Source organism: Meleagris gallopavo, chromosome 14, assembly GCF_000146605.3.
Source record: "Meleagris gallopavo isolate NT-WF06-2002-E0010 breed Aviagen turkey brand Nicholas breeding stock chromosome 14, Turkey_5.1, whole genome shotgun sequence".
NCBI classification, from domain to species: domain Eukaryota; kingdom Metazoa; phylum Chordata; class Aves; order Galliformes; family Phasianidae; genus Meleagris; species Meleagris gallopavo.
The window spans coordinates 7,825,488-7,846,087 of NC_015024.2; the positions used below are offsets into that span (position 1 = coordinate 7,825,488).

The following is a 20,600-nucleotide window of genomic DNA, read 5'->3' on the forward strand; positions in this document are numbered from 1 at the left end:
AGATTTCAGAGGATTAGCACCTAGCATTCAAAGATCATCTAACTTTTCCAAAACAGTAAAACTACCATCATTAAACAGAATTTGAATCTTCATTTCAGAAATCTCAAAATTCCATAACATCAGGATCTGAAGTGTTCATCACATTTAAGTTTTCACATGTGGAAAGAAAATCTATAGCCCAACTTTCCACACTGCTATATTAAAAAAATACTGCATCTTGAATTTAGTGAAATTTTAGTTTCTATATCTGAGATTAATAGAATATTTAGTTTCATATTATATTCAAAACACCTCAAAAATCATAAAAACTTCTATACATATTTCATTAGATTTTAGAATGACACTGGTGTAAAAAAGGCATGAAAACAGTTAACTGCCGCCACTCACTAATTTTCACTTTACTTTAACTCAGTGGTACTTCAACTTTTCTATTTCTAGTAGTAGAAATAGACCAAAGATTCAATTGCATTTTCTCTTTCAACATATATAACTGAGGCAAAATGTGGGATACATGACTCCTTTGGCTTCCAGTGATGCACTTCATGCTCAATTGCCCAGGAGAACTACTATCAAGTTTAATTCTGCTTTCTGTACTGACGTCAGTAGAACAATAGTTAGAGAGGTGCTTCTTAGCATAGAGAAATTCTATGGGCATATCAAGAAATTAATAACTTGGACTAATTTAGAGCAGATGATATCCAAGAAGAAAAGCAAATTAAAAAGCAATTCCTGACATTTACTTATAATATGCTGTGTCCAGATTTCTAATTTCCAAAATCATCCATATGAATCAACCGTAATTACTAGAAATGCCATTTTTCCCCTGTTGTCTACCAAGCAAAGATGATTAAACATACAGATAAATAAAAAAATTAACATCAGCAATTTAGGTGCTAATACCAACATCACAGTGGCATTTTAATGATGGCCATGAATGTCATCATTGTAGTACACACTGCAAAATGGCACATCATGTTTCAATTAGTTGAGCTCACCTGTGCACACTGAAGTGATATTATGAAGATCTGTTAGATGCAAAAAAGTATTTACTTGTATTTTTTGGTTGGGTATTTTTTGCGTAAATTCATTCCTCCTATACAAAGTAAACTGGTAGAAGAAAACCTTGCTGAAACAGGTGGGCCAGCTTCTGTTTAAAAGCATGTAGTTTTTAAAGGGCAGGTGGAGGGGTAGGAAAGTTGGAAATAATTCTCCAGGATTTTTGTTGTTTCTCATTCAGTTTTGTTTCTAATATAAATTCCAGTTTCTCTTATAGCTTAAGCATAGTAAGCCATGGGAGCAGCTGGCACTGTCAATTGCTGTTGGCTCTATAGCTTGGCTCTGTTTACCAAACAAAATAACAGGATAATCAAGATCATAAAGCCATCAAAATACCCCATTCTCTCCCTTCTATCAAAGCCAGGTGTCCATGCCTTTCAGTTTATGCAGTGAAAGAGCACTCCCTTCATCCAGAAAGGGAAAATTGTAATGTGTCCTGGGACAGTACTCTATCCCCATTTAAAAGGTACCTCAGAATTCCATTTCACACCATCAGTCAGGAATCACTCCTTGTCCCTCATGCCAGAACAGAGCCCACCTGCTTTCCTGACAATGCCCATAGGCATCATTACAGGTGCCAGAACAACTTAAAAAGACATTTTCTGGACATGCTTCACCTGCAGGAGCAGCACATAATGTGCTGTTGCATAAGAACACATTACCTTTTCAGATAGAGCTTCTTCTAAGGTGGCTAGTGCTGTGTCTGTGTTACTAGAATCTGTCTGCAATGACTTCACTCTGTCCTTTAAATTAGTTAGTTGTTTGTCTTTGTCCCTAAGTTGCTCCTGTAGATTTTCAATCTGAAAATAAAAACAGATCATAATAATCATAAACTTTGTCTTACCATTCCAGCAGAGAATTGGGCAATAGGAGCAATGGAATGTGTACGTTATACATACAATACACATACTTCAATATACTGTAAATTTATACGTTATATAATATGAACATTTTAAACTTATATTCTCTGATTTGTTGTCCTTTGCTATAAAATAATATTTTCTAATAAATTAAAGAAAACAATATCAGCACAGTCAATCATTTTATTATTTAAATATTTTGTTATTAATCACTTTAGTTTAAGGTACTGCATTATCTCAGTAATTCAAAGTACATGTGGAATGGTCCCTTTAGATGATTCTAGCTGCAATAAGAACAAAGAGAGAGAGGCAAAATTCATTTCCTCAGTCCCAAATCAATGAATAGGAGAGAAGATAACCTACCTACCTAACAACAATTTCTTCTATAGTGCTGTGCTGTAAAATAAACTCATCCAGACAAATGTCAGGGTGTTTATATTTCAAAAATCAAAATGAAACAAAACAAAACAGAAAAGTGCAAAGAATCCACCCTTTATTTCCCTTTTATTTAACACCGTGAAGATTTAAGGTGTATTTTGGACAATAAAACTACTTAAAGCAGATCTAATTCTTTCTATAAAAACCCTGGTTTGCGAGTTGGAAAATTTTTGTACAAACAATTGTCCACAAGGACCAGCTGGATCCTGGAAACAAGCCTGAACAAATGCACTCAGCTTCTGATGGTCATGGCAATCTTATTCTATAGCTGTAAGACACTGATCTTCTGGGCACAAAGTAGATAAGGCAAGCAATTTTATTATTTGTGTACAATTTTATTAATTGTGTGTCAGTAGAATCAACCTCCCTTCTTCCTGTGCTCTTGGTGCTACTCGCTAATACATCACTGATATAAAACCTAAGCTTGCTTGATAACATTTAGCACAAATTGAAACAAATAATTGCTTAGTCCTCTTTTTATAATACATCAAAATATGCCTAAATCTGTAAGGTAAGAGTAAGAACACTCTTTGTGAATGCAGAGCTTTCACTATCTGCAGTGGGAGTCTAACTCACAAAAAGCGTTACAAAAACTGAAATGAAAAATTGTGCCAAAACTTATATGTATTTAGTTATATTCCTGTTCTATAAAATACATAGATGCACAAATGATTTCTGTGAATCACTGTTTCTGAAAGAAAGGTTCTAACAGGAAGAACCTCTGACAGGACAGAACTTGAGCAAGTAAAAAATATGTTTAACAGATAAATGAAAGGTATATGGTTTCAGCAGACATGTTTATCAATCTATTGTCTTAGAATAAACAAATTAAATAATGAATGACCCTCACAAAAGACAAACGGTGCAAATAAGAACTGACTCCACAGAGTTTATGAAACTCCATGGGAGTTTACAAAGCAGAAGAATATTGTAGAAATTAAATACAGCATTCATCACTTTACTAGTTTCCCCCCCTCATCTTTACAATACTTTGTTTTGATTCTTATTTTCAAAGACTTTATGAATTACAGCATATGGAAACCTGGTCACATTCCCATGTCTGCAAATGACCTTGAGAACATAATGAGATCTCTCGACTTTAACTGCTCTACAATATATGATGTATAGAAAAAGTTTAAAATATTCTATTTCTGAAGTTTTTTTTCATATAACATAAGATCCGCAAAAAAATGCATTAGATAAGGAGCACGGTTGTCAAAAGGCATACAAAGTGTTACCACAGAGCATGATGCACATCATCCTATGCAACTGGTTTTGTTTCCTGTCATGGATTTAAATAAATTAGGAAACACTATTTTCTTTCAGAAGACATTGCGCTACAAGACAGCAAAGCAGGAATCCAGCCTACACTGATATCAACACACATGCAATCCCCACACCTTAGCAGTACTGCCTTACTGCTCCCTGATCACACTTTCACAAAAATATACCAAGTGCTATGACTCTCAATAATGAAAATAGATGGAATTGAGTTGCTTTGTACTTCTGTCTGTATGGACAGAAATTTTGATCAAGGCTCTCTCCTTGTCAGCCTTGATTTCTCACTGGTAATCGGTCACAGTACAGAACAAAGCAAGTGACTATGAATATCTATTTAGCTAGCAAGCACTCTAAGCCACTATGCAGAAAAGCAGTAGTTTCTGGATAGTACAACCTGATTGTATAAATTACTGAGAGTTTCATTAAAAAACTGAAATAAACTCATGGCTTTTCACTATCATACAAAGTACAGAGCAGTTTGGATTGTAAATTGTTACTAGAAGTTGGAGAGCACTGTAGTTGCAGAACATTTTTATTAGATATCAAGAACGAACTTCCAGTTTTCCAGACAAATATGGAGTCTAAAATAAGGAAGAAACTAAAAACGGTACCAGATATACATTGTATTTCTTCATATTTTACGTTAGATATGTTTGTTATATAGATTATATATCTATATATAAAGACATTTTAATGAAATCTTTAAATAAATCTTAACCATAATACAGTCTTGATCAGCCAAGCAATCACAGTAGCCTTCCTACTCCTGATGGTAGTGTGCACTCTATGCACATTCTGCATAAAGTTGAGCACTTTTTTTTTTCCTTATGACAGTGTTTAAATACAGAAACTTTAAACTCTGTAGAAGGGCTGTGAATAAATGACTGTCTTCTATGTTATAAGCAGTGGATAATATTCTTCCATCATCCCAATCAAATGATCTCAATGAATAAGAAAAGGTCATTGCAGCAAAAACAAACTTCCTATATCCTGAAGATGTCAAAGATTAGATATTTTCTTAATGTATGATCATTAGGAAGGATAAAAAATAAAGATGAAACTGAAAAGATGGTTACAATACTTATTCAAATTAAACAAGTAGTGGGACAATATATAAACACTATGAGACAAGTCACTAATTTTTTCTGTTCATTTTATAAAATAATGTTATTCTTTTCATGGCCAATATTATTTCCATTTCAAGCAATTCAGACTTAAACAGAATCTGGATTCTCCATAATAACTGTTAAACTACATTTAAAGATTCTGTTACAAATCTGAAGATGAATTCTTCACACGAGTATTTTCACAGAACTCAAACTTAAGACAATAGAAAAATTGGTCCCCACATGGAAAAAAACATAACAAATAATTAACAAATTATTATGCCTGGAGCACAGCTGTGTGTATTGTATGAAGTTAAAATAAATTTAAATTTAAAAAGAAATAAAAAGATTAAATTAAAATAAAATTTGAAAGTAAATTTAAAGGAGTAGATTTCAATTAGAAAGTGTTTATATCAGCAAGAAAAATGCAAATGTTGCATTTTTTAAATTACCACTATATACATACATGGTCTGGTATGTCAGATTACTACTCCGGGCAAAATTATTCCACTTGTTCGGTAAGCTATAAAACATTAAGGTATATTTAGAAACGGTTTGGTGAAAACTTGGCATAGAATAGTTCTTGTAAACGATCTCTAGTAATATTTTTCTTCATGTGTATGTTTTATACAGATACAGAAATAAGATACACGTGTTAATGAGTTAAGAACTTTTTATTTTATGGCATGTGTATTAGTCACATCTAAAATTACATTAACTGGCATTCAGCAGACTGCACACTGAGTTGCTTTCCTTACTTTCATCCAAGTATTAATGATTCTAACAACTGCCTCGTGACACCCTGTGGAATATCCATGCAATTGCACACTTCAGTTTAACCAAAATAAATTCTCGAGCAAAAAGGAAATAGCACAGGAGAGTGAATATTGATTACATGTTTTCTGAAACAAAGTTAAGATCTGGTCCTTTATTATCATCAGCTTGACCTACCAATTCTAGGCACCCTAAATTAAAGTACTTGTTTCCTACGCACAGTGCTTATCTGAATTCCACAGCATTTACACTATTTCCTTCCTCTTAAAACTAATTTAAAATATGATCCAACCCTTAACCAAGAAAACATGTTCTAAAATTATTCAGCATTTACAAAATTCTTTCCTGAGAGGTAAAGAGAACAGGCAGCAAATTAAAAACATCCCCATTGAATCACAACTGCTTTAAAATAAGTCATTTGATGCACAGTCCATAGATAAAACCAGAGGAAAGGATCCGATTATTCTTCTATTTGTGCTATATAAATCTGAAGAAAATACATTGACAGGAACAGGACCACATTGAAGTACACACAGGGAGAGGAGAATCAGTAACACAGTTTTTGTTTGTTGGGATAGGCATGAGATTGGCAAAGATCTGCTAACGCAGAGAAGAGTTTATGTCTAGTAAATTACAAACAGTTCTCTCAAAAAGGCCTCATTACAGGAAGCAGAGACTTTTTTTTTTTTTTTTTTTTTTCACATGCTAACATCTTGGAATACCAAATATGATTGAGTTCCTCCCAGGCTTTTTAAACCCAGAAAGAATAACCCCTCAGGTAACCTCTGTTACTCTCTAACAAACATTGGCAGCAGGCATACTTGTAAGAATACAATGCTATTCCTGAATAATAACCTACTTTGAGCATCTGTTACAAGAACTATTACAACTTTATTTATCTTCAAAAATTTATGTTCTTATCTGATAGGAAATGAGTGTAGCTTTGACAACATGTAATTTTTACCTCTGTAAGCTGCCACGTATCTGTACCATGAACTGTATGAAAAGGCACTATTCCACTCTTTCTGTATTTCACAAAGTGTATATATTCCAAGAGCTTACAAGAAACATTATTTCTATTTAGAAAACCAGCACCCTTACAGATAAACATCTTTCTTACGGGGCATCCTGTCAATGAAAAGCAAGTGCTAGTCTTGCCACTTTTTGGTGACAGTCTCAGGAATGGTTCTTAAATACTCAAGGGATTAAGTTAAATCTCACCAACAGACGGATTTTAAAACTGTAAGTCAAGTACTCAAAAAAAAATTTTCATTATCATTTGTGTGTACATGTGTTTGTCCATGCATAATTTCTAAGGAAATAAACATTCTTAGTCTGAATGACTATTTAGAATGAAAAAAAAAACCTGAAAATATTTTTCCCTACCATCCATGTAAAAAATATTACTACGTTAACACTCAACAGACATGAATAGTCCTTAGAAAGCACAACAGACTTTTAGTCATACATTGTTACCCAATCGGGTGCTAGTTATTGTATATCACGTTCAAGTACTTCAAAATCTACGTTAACAAGTTTTAAAGCATCTATCTGAAGTTTCACCCTCGGAGGGTGGAGCTACGGCTCCATAGCTTTTCACTGACATTAGTGATACAATTTAATGACATTTTTCATTTTTAGCATGATTTCAACTAACAAAACAAACTCACTGAGGAGCACCTTGTGCTTACACAGTTTGACATCACAGAACTGACAAAAGAGATATGCTTCAAAGTGTTTCAGTTTCACTACCTTCCTTCCACTGCTTCTTCCTTCTAAGTAGGTAAACACACAGTAAATAGATGAGTGTTGTAACTAAATTTTTTGAAAGTCAGAAAAAGTCTGAATATTCAAATGAACGTGACATTGAGAATTTATCATACAAAATCTTTAATACATTATTAAAAAACTTGCAGCTTAGAACTTATTTACTAAAGCACGAGATTTGCACTAATCTTTGGCTTTACCAAGGCAATTGGAAAAAGGCATGTTTATTTTATCATTACATGCTAAAATACTCTTGGATTTCATAAGCAGCTTCAATAGCTATCAAAATACCTGGTTATTTCTCAGTAGAATAAAGCTTTATATCTATAGCTGCTTGGAGTACAATATCTTCTCAATTTACAATATTTGCAGAGTGCCTGGATATGAGGAAGAATGGATATGATGGTGCCCAAGGAGATAACATCTCCAAATCAATCGGTTTATAAGATTTCCATGAGAGAAAACTTTTTTTTAATGAGAGATGATTACTCAGTTTGAATAGGTTTTTTTGTTACTCCCTTCAGGACTGCAGCTCAAAGTAGCAAAGTACAGCTGCACCATGAGAAGTTTCTGAAACAAATGCTTCTTCAGATAACAGCCCTCACAGTAACTTGACGACAAGAGCAATAGAGAAGTGGAATGAGCTGATTATTACCCTGGTGCTACCTCCCCAGCTCACACAATCCAGAAAACAATCCTTCAGAATTTTGCTTTACTTCACAAACTTAAACTGAAAAGATGTGAAACTAGAAAAAAATGTAAATAAAATACTTCTTCCTGAGATACAATTGCATTGTTTCCATCCAAAGTGTTGGCATTTCTACACATTTTCTGCTTCTTCCAGCTCATCAAGGCTTTGCCATTAGGATTACAAAGCCAGTCAGATTAATAATGTGATTCATTACTTTTTTTATGGTTATTCATTATTCTTATGACATAAAAGAATGTTTAAATCCACTTTTATGTTACTAAGAATCACTGAGCCCATTGTACCTAAAATACAGAAACACCTTCCTTTTTGTCTTGTCTAAAGCTGTCAATTTTCTCACGTCACATTGTCTCAAAGAAAGCTGAAAGTGCTTTGGGTGAAGTAAAGCTAATTTTTACAGTGTTTAAGCAAAATAAGGCTTCAAATTCTGATTGGTGTCTTTCTAGAAATCCCATGAATAAAACCAAAGATTTATGACATGAAACTTTTCCATGTGAAATAAATTTACCTTTTTTCCTCCAAATCTTGTTAGATAATGTTTTTGCATTATTTATTGCACTAGTGTATATAGTGCCTTTTAAAAACAATTCTGTATAAAATAGCTCCAATACAATAGCACAAACCAATAACTTACATAAGACACACCTTTTTTTCTACATTCCCAAAACACTAAACTTATACAGATCTGACGCTGTCAGCCAAGAATTTATGGGGAAATTATATCCTTTGGGTTTGCATTGTCCCCTGCAATCTACACTGAATGCTAAGTCAGCCAAGTGTACCATGTCATAGAGAACAAATGTCAAGTCTAGGGATGACATACTTAATATTACCGATTTGGTTAGGCAAGGCTCTATGTAAAGTCTGTTTGGAAAGACTGCATGAATATTTGATCTCTACCTTGCTCAGTCGCCAGAATAATCCCTATAGCAATGCAGTGTGCATGGTTAACTCCTTACGAAGTTGATTAAGAAAAAAAAGTTGAAAGCAATGAGTTAACTACCTTCTTTTGTGAATACAAATCACGTACAATGTGCTCAAGTAGAAGGCCAGTATTACATCCATGGTCTTCTGTACTTAGAATTAACACTTCAGTAATCCCAGGTCAAACGTTTCCTGAGTTTTTTCTTTTATGTAATTTCATCTGTTCAATTCATTCTCTACATATGAATACAAAAAATACATATTCTGTAATCAGAAACATCAGTCTATTTCATATAGACTTGAATTTAGAAACTGACAGCATCCTATTGCATCAAGAAACAGAAGCAAAAGTGGTAGAGCACAATTCATATTTGGAGGAGGCTCAAAAAAGGAAAAATAATTCCTTCCTCCAAAGAAAAGTGTTTTTATTATTATTAAGCACAATCACTGCAGGAAATATTTCATCCATCTTTACTTAATGTGATAGATTTCTTCCATAACATATTATTCAAATGTACTGCTACAAGAAGGATTCAGAGAAAAGAACAAGACTTAAGAGAGAAGGGGGAGATTTCCATATAGAGAGAGAATAAAATTCCCATAGGGCTCCTTAAGAAAGGGATCTGCCCTCAAGTCAGCTGATACTTTAACAGGCTATAAAAACTGGTCAGTGGGCAAACTGAGCCAAGAGAGCAGAAGCTGTCACACAGAAAGGAGCTCCTGGAATGAAAGCTTGGCTTCTGTTGCCAGACTCCAGCTGAGAAAGAGCTGGAACTTAATGCTAAAATTAACCTTCCCCAGGAAGCTGGCCAAAAGAAGCCTGGGCTGATAATATCCACTTATGTATCTGGAAATGCTCAGCCTCTGTCTCCTTCTCTTTAGGGACCAATAAATTCTCAGAACAAAACAGTCTGACTCTTGGACTCTTCTAAGCAGGACTGTCAGATATCCACTGAAAAGTTTTTGCTCTCATTATATCTATTTATTGTGATATAGCTCAAAATGTAAAAGGTATTTTCCAGACAGTAAAGAAGATAATACAAAGTGAAATAAGACATAATTTCAGTTACAACACAGAAAGAGGTGGACATTGATTCTTAACAAGACTTCTTATAATAACCACCTATATATTTTCATGGACAGATTTTCAAATCAGGCTGGAAACGAATTCCTACATCTCAGTGTTTTACATGCTGCAAGGCATGATCACAGAACTGATCACAGAACTTTTCTTGAAGGTTAGCCCAACTGTACGTTCAGAGTACCTGAAAACGGAACCTGCATTACTTTTGAAACCTAAAAAATAGTAATGCTACATGTCAGGTATTTGGAGATGTCTGAGGATTTGTCACACATGGTCAGTTCTGCATTATTTGGTATAGATTAAAAAGGATATGTTTGCTTATGCAAGAATTTTTCAAAACGATTTTGCATGACAAACTGTTACATCATATATGCAACAGTTAGAAAAACTGTTACATTATATATTCAACAGTTAATGTATGTAATATGCTGTAGTCATAGAAATTAGCTTGAATATATTTTAAGATAAACTCGGAGAAAAATGCTGCTTTGACAAACTCACATTTTTAAGATGAGATAAATCATTTAAGATGAGAAAAATCAGAAGTATATCACTGATCATCCTGCCATTCCTATAACGTCTGCATCAGTTAGGAAAACTTGGGAGACTTTGCCCAGATTAAAAAATTACAAGTCTAATAAAGTTAACGGACTGCTGGAAAAGGAAGGCAGCAAAGAAATTGCACAGACGAGTGTTGGGCAACAGGGAATACTGAAAAGGAAAGCTGCAAAGAAAATAGAGTAAGAATAACCACCTCAAGAACTTCAGAAAGAAAGCAAAAGCAAGTTAGACAGTGGAATGAGAAATATTCAAGTGCAATGAGTGAAAACAGAGAAACCAAGCTGCTGAATAACATGAATGGGAAATAAAACAAAAAAATAGAAACAAAACGTATTATTTTAACACACACAAATGTATAAATGGAAATATATTGAGAAACAACAATAATAAACTTCAAAATAGGAGGCAAATCTGTTCTGAAGGCAGGTCTAGGTTTCAGTTTCCCAAATATCGTAAGAACAGAGCTAGATAAAAAGCCTTCTACCTCATTTTAAATGAAATTAGTTCCCTTTAACTTGTTAACAAAGTAGCTTTAATTATTGAAGAGCAGTGTAGCACTGAATGGAAAAAAGTATTAAAACAGAAAAAAAAACATTCTCAATCAGTAAAATACTAAAAAGTTTAGAAAATTAACAGAAGAAATGATTTATTTTAACTTATCCTGAGCTATGATTTTAAAAGGTAAAGAAATTAGTAAATTTAGTTTTTTATTAGAGAAAAGAGTCCAATTTATTTTTCCTCATTTTCAATTATATACTTTTTTTTTTCTATTTGAAATACTGAAAAATATTTTCTAAGTACTGAAAAGGGATATTTCTAGAATAAAATTCTGCCTACTCACTCTAAGCAAACCCTCTTTAGAGGGCTGATCCCTGATGTACAGGGATGGGATCAGGAAAGCCAGGGCACAGGTGGAATTGAACTTGGTGAGGGATGTGAAAAATAAAAAGAATGTATTTCTTTAAATACATTCGGCAGAAAAGACAGGCAAAGGAGAGTGTATCCCCTCTGATAAAGTAAAAGGAAGAGCTGGCTTCCTCAGACATGGAGAAGGCTGAGGTCTTAACAAATTCCTTGCCTCAGTCTTCGTGGCCAGTCAGGCTTCTCATGACTCTCATATCCCTGAACTTCTCAGTGGGCATTAGAGGAGCAAAAGCTATCCCAGCGTAAGAATAGAACAAGTCCAAGACCACCAAGTTGAAATCCATGCAAGTCTATAGAGCTCGATGACATGCATCCCAGGGCTCTGAAGGAACTGGCTGTTGTAGTTGCCAAGTCCTCCATCATATTTAAAACATTGTAGTTGTCAGGTGAAGTCCATGGTGACTGGAAAAAGGGAAACATTGCTCCCATATTCAAGAAAGTGAGAAAAGAAGACCCAGGGAACTACAGGCTGGTGAGCCTTACCTCTGTGCCTGGGAAGGTCATGGAGCAGATTCTCCGGGAAAAAATGTTAAGGCAAATGCAAGATGAGAAGGTGATCCAAGACAGTCAACATGGCTTAATCAAGGGCAGATCATACCTGGCCCATCTGTCAGCCTTCAATGATGGAGTGACAGTATCGATGGACAAAAGAAAGGTAACTGATGTCATCTACCTGGACTTGTGCAAGTGCTTTGACATGGTCCCACATCACATTCTTATCTCTAAATTTTAGACATATGGATTAGATCAACTATTTGGTGGATAAAGAATTGGTTGGATGGTTGTAGCTTGTTGTCAATAGCTCTATGTCCAATTGGAGACCAGCCACAAGGGGTCTGTCCTGGGACTCGTACTCTTCAACATCTTTATCAATTACACAGACAGTGGGATTGAGTGTACCCTCAGCAAGTTTGCTGTCGACACAAGGCTGAGTGGTGCAATCAACATAGTAGAAAGGAAGGACATCATCCAGAAGGACATTGGCAGGCTCAAGAAGTGGGCACACAGGAATCTAAGGAGGTTTAACAAGACCAAGTGCAAGACTGATGTAATCTCAGATATAAGAACAGACTGGGAGAGCAGCTGTGTGGAGAAGGACTTAAGGGTTCTGGTGGATGAGAAGCCTGACATGAACCCACAATGTGCTCTTGCAGTCCAGAAGGCCAACAGTGTCCTGGGCTGTATCAACAGAGGGGCAACCAGCAGAATGAGGGAGGTGACTGTCCCCCTCCACTCTGCCCTTGTAAGGCAGAGTGGTATACCTGGTATACTGAGTCCAAGCCTGCGGTCCTCAGTACAGGATAAATGTGAACCTGTTGGAGCAGGTCCAAAGAAGGGCTGTGAACTTGCTCAGAGGGCTAGAGCACATCTCCTCCTGTGAAGACAGGCTTAGGGAGCTGGGCTTCTTTAGCTTGGAGAAGACAAGGGTCTGGGGAGACCTCATTGTAGCTTTCCAGTACTTGAAGGACACTTACAAGCAGGAGGGAAACTGACTTTTTCCACTGTTTTATTGTGGCAAGACAAGGAGGAATGGCTTAAAACTAAAAGAGGATAGATTTAGATTAGATGCGAGGAGGAAATTTTTTACACAGAAGATGCTAAGGCACTGGAATAGGATGCCCAAAGAAGCTGTGGTTTCCCATCTCTGGAGACATTCAAGGTCAGGTTGGACAGGATTCTGGACAGCCTGATCTAGAGGCTGGCAACCCTACCTATAGCAGGGGGTGGACCTAGATGATCAGGTCCCTTGTGACTTAAGCTATTCTATGATTCTGTGATTTGTTTCAATGCAGTTGCCTATTTATCCTTTTTCATACTTTTTCAATCAACATAATTGCTGGGAAAATTTTATATCACCTGAAGATTTATTCACTTTTAAATTTTGTTCTCTTATGTTCATTCCTTCCATATTCACTCTGGTACTGCAGTTTGTAATAAAATACCCTTAACCTAGAGAGTCACTGCTCTGCTATCATGTACATCTAGGTAGAGAATACAGTTAAAAAATTAACACCAAATTTAAACAATATCATAATCAAATGATGTTCCATTTTTTATTTATACTTTTTATGTATATATGTGTTGAAATACTTTTAGAATTACTGGTTTTGTGTTTTGTTTCTGACTAACATTACTATACATTTCTATTGATGGTTTATGGTTACCATTTAAATCATCAGCTTGAGTGAAAGAAAATGTTTCCTCTCCTGGTAAGTTTAAAAATTATATTTCACATGCCCTGTAAGGTTTGTATTCAAAACTCAACACATCTCTCAAATAAGTAACTCCTGTAGTTCTGATTCCAAAGGAAAACTGTGAAAGATACAGGCATTTAGACAAAGCAAAACAAATGTACATTCGAACAACACACTGTATTATGAACCAGTATCACTCAGATCAAATACTGAGATCAAACACAATTGTGAATATAACAAATGTCTAACATTTGCCACAGCATACCACAATTAATTTTGTTACAAGTGTCTGGCCGTAAATTACATTTTCATGGTGATTATATATCTCATTATATTAATATTTTCATTACATAAAACTGTTTGATGATATGAAGCATATTTTGTATCATTACTTTAAACATGAAGTTAAGTAATCTGACTGAGATAATCTTCCAAAACACTGAGAAAATTCAGAGTTTCAGATAAGTGTACTGCTCTTAATTCTAAGTGAGAAATTCAGAATCATTTGGAAAGAATTTATGAATCACAGACACTTCACACTTGAAGGAAAATGTGCAAGTACAGCGTTTTAAACCTGTTATCATTTTAATCCTTAATTACATAACTTTCCCTACAGCTTTAGAAATTATTTCAGAGCTTTTCAATATTGTCTTATTAACCTGATTTTCTGTAAAAATATTCTCAAAAAATAATATAGCACCTCAAAAATGATAGAGGAGAAGTCTTAAACTTCGGACATCTTTACTCTGAGAGTAAGGAATAAGGGGATGAACAAATCGAAAATAGAGAAGAAACAGAAATGAAGAATAATCAAAACCAAGCAAATAAAAAGATAACAGCAAAAAAAATTTACATCGAAAACAAAAATAACTAAAGGTCTGCCCCCTAGCTGCTGTAAATAATGGCTATAAATCTTCAATACAGCTGTGCTGATTTGTACTTGAAGAGCATTCCTGCCCTCAGAAATTGCACTCAAAAGCTTGTAACAGAGAATCCAATTTCACACTGGAAGTATTTTATATAAGTTTCTTTAAGTGCCAGAGGTAAAATGTAGCCCGCCCCCCCAAAAAAAAAAGAATACTATTGCTGCATAGCTTAAGCAGTGAGTCCAGAGTTAAGGAGAAATAACAAAACCCTTTCAACTGGAAAGTTACTTTATACTTCAACAGGTTAGAGTGGGCATGTATACATAAGGCACAATGCACAATGACTTTACATGAAAGAAAAGTTTTACAAAAGGATAACACTACTCCCTGTCCCCTTCTTCTCAAGAGACAGCTTTTCTTAAGCATTTTAAATTAGCGTAAGGAATGTAGGTTTACATCAAGAGTTGAAGTGCTCAAAATGTTGTTCATCAGGGAAATAAGATTCTTGTTACTAGGAGATGTAATTTAATATTTGCAATTACACAGACAGAAGACAATGCACATATTGAGTTTCACCATTAGTTACTGCAGGCCAGACAGACTTTCTATGTATAAACTATCAAAGCACCACTAAACTTAAACTGAAATGTTAAACGCAGCAACTTAAATGTCTTTAATCAACATATGTTGAACAGTTTAGATTTTCTATAGCAGCAGCTATGCTTTAATATAATTAAATGTCTAAATAGGAAGTAGAAATAATCTGAAGTAGTTCTGTGTTTAAGATAGCTTCTTCTGGTATGAAAAGTTTCCCTTTTCTTCTGTTTTAAATTTTTCTACTGAATTTCCTTTTACATACATCTCGTACAAAATGACAGGCTTGCGTGTGTAACACAACTTGATTCTATTATCAACACTCTTTAAAAAAATAGGAAAATGAGTATATAGTAAATCTATGACACAAAAATGGTATTTCCCAATTCAATTTTTCATTAGGTTATTGATGCCTGGGATGTATTAATCTATATACCCATGCTTACTTATTTGGCTTTCTTAATTTTTCACTTAATGGAAAAGCCTTGATGAAAATATTCGTGAAGGATCCTCATCATCCTTTTGGCAATCACAGAATTCATCTTAATATCCTAAATATCCATTTGTAGGTGATCTGCTATGGCAAAGTCAGTGACGAATCTTATGCTATACTAAAACTTCTTCACTTTTTAAGCCACACTTTATCTCAAAGATTTACATATGAAGGTGAGGAGTTTCAGCAACTGTCAGATGCACTCCCACAGCACTAAGCCCTCGTAGCTCCATGTTCCCTTCCCACATAAAATGTGCACTCTTTCCGTAAGCAAGTTTGCAAGATACTAAATAAAACCTTCAGATAAGCAGTACGTTAGAAGCTTCTCACTAATGACCAGTTTAAAGTCCTATACTTAATGGCTATATCTCAGTGTATATTAACTGGCTGACAAAAATTAATTTCTGTAATAATTCCAAAGCTTGTAAAAATACAAAGATACATTCATCTTTCTCCTGAAGAACACGTGCATAACTTTCACTACAGAATTCTTCTAAAAAAACATGAGCAATCCACACTGCTTACCAATGACACTACAGCAGTCTGACAACACTTCCATTTTCATTTCCATTCACAAAATGGCAGATAGTAGTAATGATCCAGACTTCTTAAAGGATTGGGTGATGTCTAAAAAAAAAAACACCTGACACAGAGAAGAATGTATTCCAGAGCTAAGCATATAAAAAATTCGTTTTTGACTGCTCCACTGAAAGAATTTTCAATGTAATACAGCAAGTTAATCCCATGGTCTATGAGTGGTGTTGCAAGTCATACGTTCCAAGACAGAGGTTGAGCTATATTAATTTACATAAAGTGATAGCATACAAAAATTACTAATGAAATGAGCTAACAGTGAAAACTGCATTACACTTATGATTTCTTTCATGACATTTTGTTTTGTGAATCTGACACTATTTAGAAGACTCACTTCCAGGGATAATTCACAGCAATGATCTCTTCAGCAACTAAATTAGCAAGCTCCTGTTTTCTATTACCTTCCTATGTAGTCTAGATTTCATACTTTGAAGTTCTTCACATTTGTACAACTGCTTACTGTCACATCCACCTCATGACATGCAAAAAAGTCCCAAGTTCTCAAAAGTCATGGATTTTTTTAAATAAACGTTCAAATCAAGCTATTTATGATTCCCTTGACAGCCGCAAGAAAAATCCAGACTTAACTGTAAATTAAGATTTTGGAATAGGTCACAGCATGTATTTCACTTGAATTTAAAATCTAATTTTACATATTCTCAATCCTATTTATCAGCAAGCAGCTGCTTTAAAGACAAATAGATTAGAAATTTCTGCGGCAGCTTCTCATGCTCACTCAGAGCAGCAACAGGCACTACAGAAAGCACAATACAGAAGTTCCTTTGGTGTACAGTCATTTTAGCATCGGGTTAAACCCAGAGCAACAAAGGCCTCTGAGCCCATCTGGGGACATGAAGGGAGATTTCTGCTGTCAAGTCAAGGCATATCTTACACAGTAAATATAGCAAGCCTGATTTTTCTCTCAGATAAATAGGGGTTTACACTGGCATAATTACCTTTAGCAGATTTACTGCTGGTTTACTCCTAAGTAAATGGCAAATAGGCCAATATTTCTTTCACATATAAAAGACTAAACAATTTTATGCCATTCTTTCTTTTCACTTTCCAAGAACTGCTTTACTCCATTCTCTTTCTTTCACTTTGATCTTAGCACTGTGCCTGGTTGGGCATTAAAAATTAAAGTCAGGTGTGCTAGAAGGAAGTGAATTAGATTCAGATTCCATTCTGAAGTTGCACTTATTCTACTCATATTCAAACATATGATTGCTGATTCTACCATCAAGAAATATATACTACTTGGCAACAAGAAAATTATCAAAGCAATCTGACCAAATTGGCGCTACAAGCTTTGGCTACATCTGGTAACAATAATATAAAGGGAGAAGTATGAAGATAACAATTCTCATTTATCGTTGCCATTAAACTTATCTTCATGCATACTCAAATCTTTGAACTTCATGCTTTAATACAGCCAGTAAGAGCTTCACTCAAAGCTGAGGGGTGATGCCTTTCCAAAAGTGATAAAATATCCAATTTAGTAAGGAGACTCTAGCCACGAAGATAGTTCATTCCGACAGTGATGAACCACTGCTGAAAAAGCATGACTGACATCAAGGTGCTCTAACAATGCAGAAATTAAGGAACTTATTTGTAACAAAAGAACAAAAGCTTTATATACTAGAAAATTGGAAAAAAAAATCATTTCTACATAAGCTTATTTTTTATATAAAGAAATGTCTCTTTTTATTTCCAAATATAACAGATGTGGCTATATATAAGGTCAAATTGCAAATCAATTATAACTGCTTATTCTATCAATAAGGTAAGCAAAAGGAACAGAATTTACTTCCTTATTTCAAATGTTTAGAATGCTTTACTGCATTAGTAAGTTATTCTGTCATGACACTGCTGAATATTTCATGTATCAGACTGACAAAACCAATCCAATCAGGCTCAAATTCATACATAAAATGCATCAGATTTTCAAAAATTTCAGATCACTCAAAATTTTGAACTCTCCTTTCATGGTTTTTACAGTAAACCATTAGCAAGCTGATGAACTTATTTTCTTAAGAAGCATTTCCTGTAAGTGTATGAACTGTAATTTTCAAGAAAATTTTAGCTTTAAATATGTTAAAAACTAGTTAGTTCTGTTATTGAAAATTTGGTAGCAACATGCTCTAAAGTGTAAAATAACCATGATAGAGTCATACTGATCATTTACTTAGATTCAATAGTTTGCAACATATATGCACTTTTACTAAAAGTTGAACTGTCCAATATTTACTTTTAATGACAAATCTCAGTATGAATGTTGCATTAGTTTAAATGAATATAATATGCACATTTTTTGCTCAGTTTTGTAAACATCCTCACTTTATCTAAGAAGAAATTACAGCCTTAAAACATTTCTAGCACTAACAAAATCTGCCCAAACTACTAGCATCACCAACTGCTTCCTTTCTGCACATAGCTGTAAGAAATACACATAGTAGCCTCAATAGGATGCACAGTTCCCATCTTCATAAAAGACTGCACTGAAGGTGACAGTGTAAGTATTCCAAAAGGAAATGATACAAATTAAAAACATTTCTACTAATACTGATATAATCACAGTTTTGTGTGTAAAAAAATTGTGATATATGCATTAAAAAAAAACAGTTGCTTTACTTAAAGCATTACTTGGAAACATACATCCAGTTTGTTACCTTATATATTCTGAAGCTAGACCTATGCATTTAACATGCATGTGTTTGGACCAAAGAATAGGTCTAAAACGGTAATCAAATCCAGCAGGTGTATGGTTTGGACTATGGCAGTACTTCCTCTGCTCAGCTTAAAAAAATGGCAGCCACAACCAAATCATATAATGTCAGAGAAGAGGAGAACACATCCAACCTCCTCCCTTCCTATTGCAAAAGTACTCAACGCAGTTTGGTTTGAAAGAACCTGTAGATAAGACATCCAGGCTTTTTAGGCTTGGGCAAAACTTTGTTTCATAGTCTACATTTTGAAGGATTTGGTTATGTGTCACTTGAAAGAGTCATCAAGGATTCTCAAAGATAAACAGCTTGAAGGTATAAAAACCTGAACTTATCATAGAATCATTGAGTATACTGAGTTGGAAGGCATCCACAAGGATCGAAGTCCAACTCCTGGCTCCATACAGGACTGCCCAAAATCCAAATCCTATGTCTGAGAGCAGTATCCAAACACTCTCCTGAACTCTAATCGCTCAGAGCCATGCCCACTGTCCTCAGCAGCCTGTGCCATGCCCACCAATCTCTGGGGTAGAACCTTTCCCTAACCTCCTGATAAAGATCCCAATTCTCCCCTGACAGATCCATGCTGTTCCCTCAGGTCCTATCACTGTCCCCAGAGCTGCTCCTCCAGTTGTAAGGAGCTGCAGGGCCATTAGGTCTCCCTCATCCTGCTCTGCTCAGGGCTTAACAAACCCAGGGACATCATCCTACCATGCTGAGATTGCTAGGAAATAGGCTGTCACTCTGGCTGGAGTTGCAGTCCGAAAGCAGTAAACCACATGAACACACTGTTAGGATGGTCTACATTATCTCAAAAATGTTCAGTGGCTTGTTGCACAGTTTACCTTTTCACCACATCAGAGAAGCAAAGGAACCAGGTTACAAGGAGGGGAAGGAACTGACCCAAATTAGCTACCTCATCAAAATAAAAAGCAGCACTAAAACTTCTTTATTGATTCTCTAAAGAACAGAATTGAAATCAGTCAGGTAAAAGCACTGCAGACCAGGAAGCCCGCAGCAAGATGTGTTCCCTGAACACAGGGTTAGCAGCTGAGAATTTCAGAAAAAGTCAGGACTGGCTGGGAATACATCTCACTAGGGAAAAAGCACAGTGGTTGTTGGTAAATCTATCTTTGCATGTTTGAAAAATGAGGGCTTTTAAAAAGGAAGATGAGAATGTATTTACGAGTGTTTCTTTAACTGTATTTTTCCAGTCTCCTACTTACTTTTACAAATCTAGACACTCAAAACCAGGACATCTTTCTTAACAAGTACTGCAAATGAAGATAAAAAACCGATCAATGTTTAAATCTTATACATAATGCTTATTTCTTGCATTTTAGGAAATAAACACTTCCATTTAGCTTCCATAGCAATTTATGAGATTGCATGTGTCCCGAGGATCTCAGCACTTTTTTACTCACACAGACACACAAAATATGTTGAAAACAATGAAGATATCAATCTTTAGGAGCAAGTGCCAATCACTTTGCTAGGCTAGGTAATTTTAATAATAAATTAAATATTCTCAAAGGACTTGTTCAGAAACTGGAATTATTTTTAATGCTTCATATAATAACCATTTTAAATTGCCATAAAATGTTGCATGCAAGAACTGCTCAGAGTCAGGACAGTCAGGGGAAACTTAAGC

General features: G+C 35.0%; 1 protein-coding gene across 3 annotated transcripts in view; it reads right to left on the minus strand.

Moving 5' to 3' along the window:
• ERC2 (ELKS/RAB6-interacting/CAST family member 2) overlaps positions 1–20,600 on the minus strand; it is a 437,668-nt gene that overhangs the window by 274,832 nt on the left and 142,236 nt on the right. For all 3 annotated transcript variants that reach the window (XR_004161299.1, XR_004161298.1, XM_031555549.1), the window contains one exon: positions 1,719–1,856. Coding sequence is in view for 1 of the 3 variants with exons in the window: in XM_031555549.1 (XP_031411409.1) it covers positions 1,719–1,856 (138 nt within the window). In the remaining 2 variants the exon portion in view is untranslated. The remainder of the gene's footprint in view (positions 1–1,718; positions 1,857–20,600) is intronic.